The sequence below is a fragment of the Sinocyclocheilus anshuiensis genome, unplaced genomic scaffold (genome assembly GCF_001515605.1).
Source record: "Sinocyclocheilus anshuiensis isolate Anshui unplaced genomic scaffold, SAMN03320099.WGS_v1.1 scaffold2198, whole genome shotgun sequence".
Classification (NCBI taxonomy): domain Eukaryota; kingdom Metazoa; phylum Chordata; class Actinopteri; order Cypriniformes; family Cyprinidae; genus Sinocyclocheilus; species Sinocyclocheilus anshuiensis.
Window position 1 is genome coordinate 81,570 of NW_015560625.1, and position 12,500 is coordinate 94,069.

Sequence of the window (12,500 nt, forward strand, 5' to 3'; positions counted from 1 at the left end):
ACTGAGGACACTCCCTGACGCACTCCTAACCTTTGATTGTACTATTTTTGCATTCAAATGCAAATGTTTATTTTAAATTCGACTAATATTCATTTTTTTTATTCATTCACACAATCTCCTCATCACAGGCAGGCACAGCACTCAATTCAGCATGTGTTCGTGTTTGTGTGTGCGGTCTGCGTCACTCATAGCATGTGCCTATATCGTGCACTATATCGAACATTTTTTCTATCGTTATCGAAGAGGGTGTAACGTCGGTAAATATCGATACCGTTTTATCGCCCAGGCCTAGCTACGCGTATAAAAAAATTGTTTTTTAGGGGGAAAAAACAAGTCGCGTAAAAGTGCATTTTATTATTTCATTCAGAAATAGGCCTAATGCGTACGCAAAATGTTTACAAACATTATAATAAACACTGTAAACATAGCTAGGCTATTTTAGTTCCCCTCACTCCACAACTAATCCTTTCAATTAACAGTATTTAGAAAAGAACAAGAATTAAAAATATAAGAAGCTATAGCAATATAAACGACAAGCCAAAATGAATTAATTTATGCTTAAAACGAAACTGAAACCAACGTTGCGTCTCTCATTCCACACAAAATCAAACGTTTCCGTAGTCGCGATGTATTTGAATGGCAAATTATTATTTATTATGTACTTCACTCGCGTTCCAATATCCACGTAAAACAAAATGCTTTGCATAACATCACAGCGGTGCGGTGATAACACTTAACGGCACAGATTTTACTACATAGTTTTGTTCCATATGTTTGACTGACTGTATTTTATTATGATAATGAACAGGCTGCATTGTCAAGGTAGCAAAGCTTAACTGTGTGCGCAATCACTTGAGTTTTTTCCTTCTAACAGTGGAAACAACTACTCCTTTTAGTCCTAAAGATAATCGGAATTGTAAAAGGTTTGCCTTTATTTGTGTACATTCACAATAAAAACTAATCTTTGTGCTTTTGTAAAATAAGCCTAAAGAAAAATAGGATGCCGCTTTCTGCCGTCTTGGTTTCCTTTCGCGCAGCACAAAAATGAACCGAAACTGCATACTAGGCTACTTGTTTTTCTTTCATTTTCTTGATTTATAATTTAAGTAAAAATATGTTTCTCGTATAGGCCTATTTATTGTATGTAAAATTAATCCCCGGGAAACAAATGTTAGTATTTTTTAACTGGTCACAGACACTTATCCTTTCTAATTTAATTCAATTCTAATTTAAAATAAACCTGTCGGTTAACGAGAGTCGGTTGTCGTTTAGGAAAAATAACCAAAATGAACATCCCTAGACCGAACAAAACAATGCTTCAAACTGAACTAAAAACTCAAGAGAAGTAATCTGCTTAGGAACCTAACAAACGCTTCAAATACAACCGTCAGGAGATTGTTTTATTGGGTTAAACCACTTCATTATGAACCAAAACAAGCTTAACACAAGCAGGCTGACCAGTCGAGTTAGTCTTCAAAACACGCTGTAAATAAAGAGCTAAGTTACTCAAGTGAACTAAACAAATCTGATAATATTTACTCACCCTCATGTCATTTTAAAACCATCTTTTCCTGCTCTTTTCAATTTGACAGACTCCAAAAAGGACAGAAATCAGCATCACAGTATCATAACACTATCTGCTGTAACTGTTATCATACAGTGCTTTCGTATTGAAAAGAGCAGAATGAAGATCCTTCAACAATTTCCCTTTGTGTTCCACAGAAAGAAACATCTTCATGAAGGCGAGTAAATGACGACAGAATTTATTTCTTGGTTAACGATCCCTTTAACTCCCGTGGTGTTAAAAAATGACAGATTTATTTATTTTTTCATTGAAATTAATGTACTATATTTTACTTTGATAAAGTTTTTTTATGTAACATTTTGTATTTTTTAGAGGATTTTATGGTACTAAATTATATTTATGGAATAGTTACGATCCATTTATTAGCGGTTAACCAATTTTGGAGAATAGACCTAAAAATGAAATTTCCAATGTACATAGTTGTAAATCTTGAAAGCTTTGGAGTGCAGACTTAAGTTTTTTTGTAAAGAAGAAATGAAAAAAGAGAAACTAAAAAAAAAAATTTTTTTGTGAGAAATTATCACAAAAATACTATTTTAAAATTTGAAACGAAATAGATATTTTCCAAAACATGTTTTACACTTTAACTGCAAGAAAATCGAAGCAAGTTGTGTTCCAAATTTTAAGTTGATATCGCAAAAAAGCGCAGTACCAAGCATTTCCACTCAATGAAATTTGCTTCCATTCATTTTCAATTGAGGTCATTTTTGGCCGTGAAAAGCACAAGCATGACTAATTTTTTCAGAACCATTTAACCTTTTTGAATCCTGTCCATGTCTTTTTTTTATGTTCACATAGCAAATGCCAAAACCTTTACCAAGTTTCGAACCATTCTGAAGAGGTAAAAGAAAATAAAAATAAATACATTTCCGTCAAAAATGACTAAACACCAGAGCCCGTATTCACAAAACATTTTATCTTACCACTAAGAGTTCTCCTAAATAGCAGTAAAAGTTTTTAGCAAAGAGTTTTCTCTTAAAACCTATTCACAAAGCTGCTGAGACAAACTTTTACTAAGGAATAGAGAGAAGTCTTAAGCTAAGAGTAAGGGGGCGGGGGTTTACCTCGTTACTATGGATGATGTCAGCGTGCTTATTAACTATGCACACAGTGATTGGCTGATAGTCTCTCAGAGATTTATTCACAGAAATATTTTAGAGTAAAGATAAAGGTTTAAAAGTAAAAATGTTGCGACATTCCAAATAAAGATTTGAAAATGCAGGCTAAGTGTCACTAATTAAACAAGTATATGTTCAGCTTATTGTCAGCCTCTTACATGTGTGCTTCTCATAATTAGTGAATATGCATATAAACAGCCTTTTAATAAACAGAGTAGAATAATCATGGCTGATAGTAAGACATGTAAACGTAAAAGAAAACCAAACTGGGCGCAAGAACAGCTGTTACTTTTTGCCGAGCTGGTTAATGAAAACAAGGACATAATCAAAGGAAAATTTAGAGTTGGGATAACCTCCAAAACCAAAGGTGATACCTTTATAAAAGCTCATTATTGTCAAATATTTCTAAAACGTTTACGTTCCGAGGCAGATTGCCGGCAACAGCTGTTTTAGGAAAAGTTTGTGGCTTGGTCTTAGTGACTTAGTAGTCCTTTTCACTACTCCTAACCTTTCACAGATTTAGGAGCTAGTTTTAGCGCTAAAATGCTTTGTGAAAAATCTAAAATTTAGGAGTCCTAAATTTAGGACTGACACGCCCATTATTTTTAAGATTTTCTCCTAAATCGGCGAGTTACGAGCTACTTTTAGCCTTAAGATGTTTTGTGAATACGGGCCCAGAGGGTTAAAGTGCAGCTTTGTCTATTTCTGTTGTTAAATGATCAGAAGTGTCACTCAAATCTCACGTCCAGGCCGGTCTAAAGCACACCTGTGAGTGTACAGGTTTGATCAGAGACGGGTCGTCCGGTCGAGGAGACGAGGACAGTCTCCTGTCCCACTCGTTTACACCCGACGCTTCACAACGCATCTGCAGAAACAACCTCTTCAGCTCACTGACGCTCAGCTGATGCTGCACTAGAGCTGTGGGCGTGTCTGTCTCCTGACCCACCAATCACAGCACAGGGAGGGATCGAATGGGGCGGGGCATGAAAAGATTCCAAACTCATGTCATTGACTTTTCATTGCTGCGTTAATTGTTTAATTCATGCAAGGACTTGAAACACTCAAAATAAGAACAGAAAGTTAATTGTAACACTGAAACAGGCATTTTCTGTGAAGCTGCTTAAAACTTGAATTTCTGTGAAACTTGGATTGATTAAAAATTGAATCAAGTGGTGTTAGATTCACTGCAGTTGAACTTTACAATAATAGAGTTATTAAACGGCACATACGCTGATCATATGAGTAATTAAACCCAAACACATGCCACCTCATGCTTCACAAACCTCCAACATGAGATTACTGTGCTTGACAAACACATTCTCTCCTTTAATCCGTTTTATGAAACTATACTAGAGAAAGAGAAAAAATTAAAACTGTCAATTTATCCATGGTTTTGAACAAATCGAGTGAGTCAATGAATCAGTGACTCGTTCATAAAAACAGTCACTTGCTTAGTTTCTGAATGAATCAGCCGTTCGAATGAATCGATTGAGTGAATGATTCAATGACTCAATGTCTATTCAATGCTTTTCTCATTTAACAATGACTTCTCAGCCAAAATTCACGTATGATTCATTTGCGATAATTAATCAGCACATCAAGTAATTAATTAATCACATGACAGCCCTAATTAAAACCCTTTCAGCAACCAAATCCACATCAGAGCGGTTTCTGCTACTGGTTACGACACGTTTGACTAATAAAACAAAAGCAAAAACATGGTGATGATGGATGGTTCTTGGCTTCAAACCGGCCTAAGGAGGTTTGCTGGTCTTTGCTGGTTTAGCTGGTTTCTCATCCTAACCAGCTCACTCATACAAGACCATCAAACCACCTTAAACTGGTTTCTGTGTTCTCAAAACACCATAGAGTCTCGATACCTGTGTCCTCATGTCAAAGTTGTCCTCAAAGTCAGACTATAACGAGTTTGGGTGAAAGAGAGGACGTGAGACATGTTATACACTCATTAAAAACACAAGCTATTAAGAATAAAAGTGCACTAAACTACACACCTCAGTCGCCGATGTGTCGTCATCACAAGTGAAGTTGGTTTGATCGCTGTCGGTCTGTTTGACCAAAGAACGTCCCGACAGATCGCAGCAATAAAGGAAAAAATCCCCCGATCAGACTTCACGTTATTCACATCATGATGGACGACAAGTAGATGATTCTTCGTGAGGATCATATGAGAATGTGAAGGAGGGTCTGCTGTTCATGATGCAACACAGATGATGAGAACATGAACCTGACGTGATGCGTGAGAAGAGCATGTAGAAGTTTGATCACATGATCCTGACGGCGCTTCTGCATACATTCCTCAACACGCATCAGAGAAGTGAGGATGACATTAACGTTGAACGTTTGTCACGTTCCATCGCTGGAGGTTTGACCGGATGCTTTATACATGACGAAACATGCATCAGATAAGAGCAATGCTCTTGAGGAATGAACCAAGTGTCGTCCAGACACGGGTAAACGATGACCTGCCAACTAGTGAAAATGAGTTGCACAAACAACAGGCACTTTGCACAGATAGGTGGCGCAATAGTGTCCCATGACATGTTTAACCCCCTGGGGTCGAAGCCCGCACCGGTGCGGTCTGTCTCGTATTTTCTTGATGACCGCGAAAAGAACTAAAAATACACTGTCAATTTTGACCGTACAGATAAGAATAAGGTATTGTTTGAAACTGCAAAGGGTCTACTTTTATTTGTGTATAGTCATAATAACAACAAAACAATGTGCTTTTGTAAAATAAAGAAAATAAACAGGGTGCGCTCTCAGTCCTCACTGTCTCCGTGAATTGCTTTTAGAAACGCGTCACTAAAATGAACTGAAACTCAGTGAATACTTTACACACAGACAGGAGAAATATATCTATAGAAAGCTTGACATGTCTTATGTTTCATTTTCCCAAAAATGAAAATTAGCCCATAAATTACTCACCCTCAAGTCATCCTAGGTGTATATGACTTTCTTCTTTCAGACGAATCCAGTCGGAGTTATATTAAAAATTGTTTTTGATCTTTCAAGCGGTTTAATGGCACTCAGCAGGTGTTGCAGTGCTTCAGTCCAAAAGAAGTTAAATAAAAAGCGCCCATCCATAAAAAAAGTGTCTCACACGGCTCCGGGGGGTGAACAAAGGCCTCCTGTAGCGAATCGATGGGTTTCTGCTACTGGTTACGACACGTTTGACTAATAAAACAAAAGCAAAAACATGGTGATGATGGATGGTTCTTGGCTTCAAACCGGCCTAAGGAGGTTTGCTGGTCTTTGCTGGTTTAGCTGGTTTCTCATCCTAACCAGCTCACTCATACAAGACCATCAAACCACCTTAAACTGGTTTCTGTGTTCTCAAAACACCATAGAGTCTCGATACCTGTGTCCTCATGTCAAAGTTGTCCTCAAAGTCAGACTATAACGAGTTTGGGTGAAAGAGAGGACGTGAGACATGTTATACACTCATTAAAAACACAAGCTATTAAGAATAAAAGTGCACTAAACTACACACCTCAGTCGCCGATGTGTCGTCATCACAAGTGAAGTTGGTTTGATCGCTGTCGGTCTGTTTGACCAAAGAACGTCCCGACAGATCGCAGCAATAAAGGAAAAAATCCCCCGATCAGACTTCACGTTATTCACATCATGATGGACGACAAGTAGATGATTCTTCGTGAGGATCATATGAGAATGTGAAGGAGGGTCTGCTGTTCATGATGCAACACAGATGATGAGAACATGAACCTGACGTGATGCGTGAGAAGAGCATGTAGAAGTTTGATCACATGATCCTGACGGCGCTTCTGCATACATTCCTCAACACGCATCAGAGAAGTGAGGATGACATTAACGTTGAACGTTTGTCACGTTCCATCGCTGGAGGTTTGACCGGATGCTTTATACATGACGAAACATGCATCAGATAAGAGCAATGCTCTTGAGGAATGAACCAAGTGTCGTCCAGACACGGGTAAACGATGACCTGCCAACTAGTGAAAATGAGTTGCACAAACAACAGGCACTTTGCACAGATAGGTGGCGCAATAGTGTCCCATGACATGTTTAACCCCCTGGGGTCGAAGCCCGCACCGGTGCGGTCTGTCTCGTATTTTCTTGATGACCGCGAAAAGAACTAAAAATACACTGTCAATTTTGACCGTACAGATAAGAATAAGGTATTGTTTGAAACTGCAAAGGGTCTACTTTTATTTGTGTATAGTCATAATAACAACAAAACAATGTGCTTTTGTAAAATAAAGAAAATAAACAGGGTGCGCTCTCAGTCCTCACTGTCTCCGTGAATTGCTTTTAGAAACGCGTCACTAAAATGAACTGAAACTCAGTGAATACTTTACACACAGACAGGAGAAATATATCTATAGAAAGCTTGACATGTCTTATGTTTCATTTTCCCAAAAATGAAAATTAGCCCATAAATTACTCACCCTCAAGTCATCCTAGGTGTATATGACTTTCTTCTTTCAGACGAATCCAGTCGGAGTTATATTAAAAATTGTTTTTGATCTTTCAAGCGGTTTAATGGCACTCAGCAGGTGTTGCAGTGCTTCAGTCCAAAAGAAGTTAAATAAAAAGCGCCCATCCATAAAAAAAGTGTCTCACACGGCTCCGGGGGGTGAACAAAGGCCTCCTGTAGCGAATCGATGCGTTTTTGTAAGAAAAATATCTATATTCAAAACGTAATAATCACTTTAATGTAGCTTGCGCCAACAGTTGTACACAGAAGCAGCTCCGGGCGGATGACGTATGAGTTCAGCTGTGCATGCGCCGGTGAGTCTCGTGAAAAAAAAACAACGTTTGTCTCCTCTTGGCTTATATCGAAATCCTCCGACATTCTTCTTTACAAATCCTCGTTTTGTACTTCTAATTCGTGACTGTTGTTTTGTTTTGATCTCTCCGCTGCGCTTCCGCGTTCGTCACTTCTGAGCGGCGCATGCGCAACGCTGACCTCATACGTCATCCGCCCGGATGCAACAGTGAGCACAAGCTAGATTAAAGTGACAACAACAACAACAAAAGGACATTATTTTTTGCCATAAATGCCCAGCCCTACTTATAACACATTATAATACATATTTGTAGGCTATTTGTTGAAGGTGCCAGTGGAAACATGCTGTGGAAGATCTCAAGCTTTTTCCAAACAATAACGATGAGAATAATCCCATGAATGTGGTGAATGAGAACGAACAGATGAAACACTCTCGAAGCTCTTTAGACTGATGCGGCAAATAAACCACACTCACACACACACAAACACACTCTCACACGCACACACACACGCACACGCACACACTCACACACACGCACACTCACACACGCACACACACGCACCTCGTCGTCTGAACTGTCCTGGAAGCCCTGCGCCAGAGACGAGCCGAGCGACGCGGCCTTGGGCTCCAGATAGCAGAGACACAGCGCCAGCGGGAAGGAGAGCGTGAGTGCGTACGGCACAGAGAACGAGGTGGAGAGCAGGAAGAAGAAGATGAAGAGGAAGCAGGGGATGAGTGACGGAGATTTGATGGGCATGAAGTGATGCAGGCTCTCGGGAAGAAAGCGCAGCTCGGTGAGGTCGGGGAAGCTCAGGTAACCGTCCTCATCCAGCAGCGAGGACAGATCGGGGAAGTGCAGAGAGAAGGAGAAGAGCATGCCGCCTCTGCTGCGGCTCTGGTTCAGTCTCTGTTTGCGTGCGGACAGAAGCAGCGCTTGTTCCTCCAGAAGAGCCACTTTACGGTCCGCTTGGGCCTGACGTCTCCGGCAGCCCGCCGTGGTTTTGGCCGGACTGACGGAGGAGGCGCGCTTGCGGCTGCTTTCCCTGCGTCTCCTGCGCACTTTGGTGGACGAGACGGGAGAAGACGGGAGAGAGAGCTCAGATCCCAACGGATCCGATGAGTACAGACAAGACTGATGATGATGATGATGATGATGATGATGGAGGGAGAAAACGGTGAAGGCGTGTCGTATGCACGCATGAAAACATATGCATGTTTGAACACAAAAATGTGTGGTCAAAAGAAAAGCAAGAAAGCTGGTTAGTGAAGGACAGGTAACAAGAGTTCGATAAACAGAACTACTGTGGCAACTGCTGCACTCGCCTAAAAATGTTAATGCATTTCTACACGACTGTTTGTCGTGCTACATGTTAGTAGTGTCAGCTAATCTATTATTACATTTTTAAATTGCTGAAGTTTTATGAATTCAATTGATTAGACATTCCTTTGGGATTATTAAAAAAAGTAATTAAATTATTAAAACTGAAACATTCAGTAAAATAAAAATGGAAAACAGAATTTGAGGAAAAAATAAAATGAATTTGGGAAAAATAAAACCTTTCATAGGTCACAATTATTATTAAAATAAGTAAATAAATAAATAAAATGAATTATTATATTGTTAAAGTTTTATGAATTAAATTGATGAAACATCCTTTTTGATTATTAACATTTAATTGAACTAATAAAATAGAATCCAGAAAAACTCAAATGAAAAACAAAACTGAATTAAAAAATAAACAAACAAAAAAACATTTCATTAGGGCACTATTATTGTTACAATTTTAATAAATTATTAAATTGTAAAAGTTTTATCAATAAAATTGATGACACATCCTTTTTGATTATGAACATTTAATTGAACTAATAAAATAGAATCCAGAAAAATTAAAAACACAAAATTTCTGAAAAAACAACAACTGAATTAAAAAAATAAATAAATAAATGAAAAAAAATTCATTAGGGCACTATTATTGTTACAATTTTAATAAATTATTAAATTGTAAAAGTTTTTTGATTATAAAACGTATAGAAATGTAAGAGTTTGAGAAAAAATAAAACTGAATTTGTGAAAAAATAGAACATTTCGTAGGGCACCATAACTGTTAAAACTTTAATAAATTATCAAATTTAAACGTTTTATGAATTATATTGATTAGACATTCTTTTTGATTACAAAGATGTATAGAAATGTAAGAATATGAGAAAAATAAAACTAAATTTGGGAAAAAAATAGAACATTTCGCAAGGCCCTAATAATGTTAACATTTTAATAAATATTAAATTGTAAAGGTTTTATCAATAAAATTGATTAGACATTCTTTTTGATTATAAAACGCATAGAAATTTAAGAATTTGAGAAAAAATAAAACTGAATTTGTGAAAAAATAGAACATTTCACAAGGCCCTAATAATGTTAAAAGTTTAATAAATTATAAAACTGTAAAAGTTTGATCAATTACATTGATTAGACATTCTTTTTGATTACAAAATGTATAGAAATTTAAGAATTTGAGAAAAAATAAAACTAAATTTGGGAAAAATTAGAACATTTCGCAAGGCCCTAATAATGTTAAAATTGTAATAAATTATTAAATTGTAAAGGTTTTATCAATTAAATTGATTAGACATACTTTTTTATTATAAAACGTATAGAAATGGAAGAATTTGAGAAAAAATAAAACTGAATATGGGAAGGAAAAAAAAAAATTATTGGGTAAAATTTTAATATATGATCAAATTGTAAAAGTTTTATGAATTAAATTGATTAAATGTCCTTTTTGATTGTAAAAATTCATAGAAATTTAAGATTAAAAATTTTTAAAAAATCTGATTTTGATTCTGGTCCCTACCGGTCATGTTCAGAAGCATGAACGCTGAAACAAACCTCATAACAGATCATCATGTGTCAAGCTGTCATTCATTTGATGGTTACCTTGGTGACGGAGGGGGGCGGGGCTTGTTCTGATTCGTCACTGTTGGCTTTATTCTCCTCCTCCACTGAGTTCATCTCCTCTCCTTTCTTCTCCGGCGTTTCCATGGCGATGAGGTCATCCGTAGCAACAGCGGGTTTGGCGTTCTTCTCGTCGTCATGGCTCACCGTCGCTGGCGCTGATCACACAGATACATCAACATATCATTATTAACATTATTAACACACTAACATATATTTTCCTCAGCTAACACAATCAGTGCTGTTATTGAACTCAAAATCAGTATTTATATGCAGAAACTGATGTTAAAATGTTGTGTACATTTACGCTTATACACCAGTCTGCAAAATAATCCAACAATAATGAAAACATTAAGAAAAATATGAAATCACAATTAATATTTTTAATTTTAATATTTTAACTGCTTTGTTATAATTATGTCATTAAAATTAGACACACACACAAAAACACACACACTCTCACATAATTTCAAGTGAATTGCGATTTATAAAGAATGCATTTAAGAAATGCAATAATTTGTTTTTTTAATTATATTTAGCAAAATTTGGTGCATCACTAATAAATACATTCCTGAATACACACACACACACACACACACACACACACACACATCTTCAACCAATTTCTCTGGAAGATTCCATTCAGTATGAGCAATGTCTTATTAACCGCCCACATAATATTTGAAGACCTGCGCTGTGCACTGAAATTCCGGTCTGAAACTGACTTGACTAGCTGGTTAGTGTGAGTTAGCGGTGTTACGCACTGCTGTCCATGCTGGCTGTGACGGTGTGCCGCCTGCTGGCCGATCGCTGGAACTGCGGCGCGGCACGTGAGATCTGAGCGCTCACTCGGCGAGTCTGCGCTTGTGTTCGGCCGCTGTAGCGGAACTTTGAGCCCAACGACAGGAAGCGCTTGGGAGGAGCTTCAGGAGAAACCAGCCTATCAGGACACAAGGATCAGACCGCTAATTAGATCGATAACATTTAAACATTTCACTTATGCGAGATGTGTCTGATGCTTTTAATGGCAGTTATAAATATTTCTGTAAATGATCCCAATATAGGAACTGAAACACACCACAACAAAGCATGTGGTTTTCATGATGACACAACATTTATGTTTATACCACAGTGACTTGGTTGAAAAAGAAAAAAACCACGTAATTTTTATTTTTTACTATTTGTCAATGATAACACTAAAGAAAAAGAAAAAGAAAAAAAAAGAACAATTATGGTAAGTGCAATAAACTTATGTTAACTAAAAAAAATAAAAAAATATATATATACACAAAACTTACATTTATTTCATTGACCAACAAAAAGTTTTTTTTAACAATTTTGGCAATTTTTCATACATTTTTTTATTGACAAAATTTCTCCTTTTCATTTAGTTTAACTTGATGAACTACAATAGTTAAAACTAAAACTGAAATAAAATTTGATAAAAACAATACAGAAATATAAAAAAAACTACACTGAAAAATGTTTTACTTTGGAACAATTTCACTTAAAAATTGCTAGTAAATTTCACAAATAATCACAAAGAAATGACAATTAACACAATGAATTAAACGTGAAATTTTGAATAAAATAGTATTTTCTTGTACTGCAATAATCTAGGATTTATTTATAACTTTGAAATTGTTTTATTATTATTTTTACAGTGTACTAAAACTGACAAAAATACTAATTACTAAAACTTTAAATTTGAAATGAAAACAAAATATTAATAAAAACTATATTAGCATCTCAATGATACTAAAATAACACTAAATGTTTAGTTAAAGTTGAAGTACTAAAATGACAAACTAAAATAAAAATTTATAAAAACAAATATTTACATATATATTTAAAAAAAATAATAATAAAAATGACAAAAACACAATTTCGGATTTCTACAATTAAAATCAACAGCGAAAATATGCAAATAAAAATTAACTCAAAATATTAATAAATACTACATTAGTATCTCAGTGATACTAAAATAACACTAAATGTTTAGTTTAAGTTTACTAAAATGACTAAAACTGAATCAAAAATGAATAAAAACTAAAATA

At 36.1% G+C, this 12,500-nt stretch overlaps 1 protein-coding gene across 1 annotated transcript in view; it reads right to left on the reverse strand.

Annotated features, from left to right (window-relative positions):
- The window catches only part of LOC107681928 (band 4.1-like protein 3), a 43,910-nt gene that overhangs the window by 29,717 nt on the left and 1,693 nt on the right, over positions 1-12,500 (reverse strand). The window contains exons 4-8 of the mRNA XM_016478300.1: positions 11,208-11,383; positions 10,426-10,601; positions 8,053-8,622; positions 6,215-6,268; positions 6,083-6,118 (exon numbers count right to left, since the gene is read on the reverse strand). Of these exons, the coding sequence (XP_016333786.1) occupies positions 6,083-6,118; positions 6,215-6,268; positions 8,053-8,622; positions 10,426-10,601; positions 11,208-11,383 (1,012 nt within the window). The remainder of the gene's footprint in view (positions 1-6,082; positions 6,119-6,214; positions 6,269-8,052; positions 8,623-10,425; positions 10,602-11,207; positions 11,384-12,500) is intronic.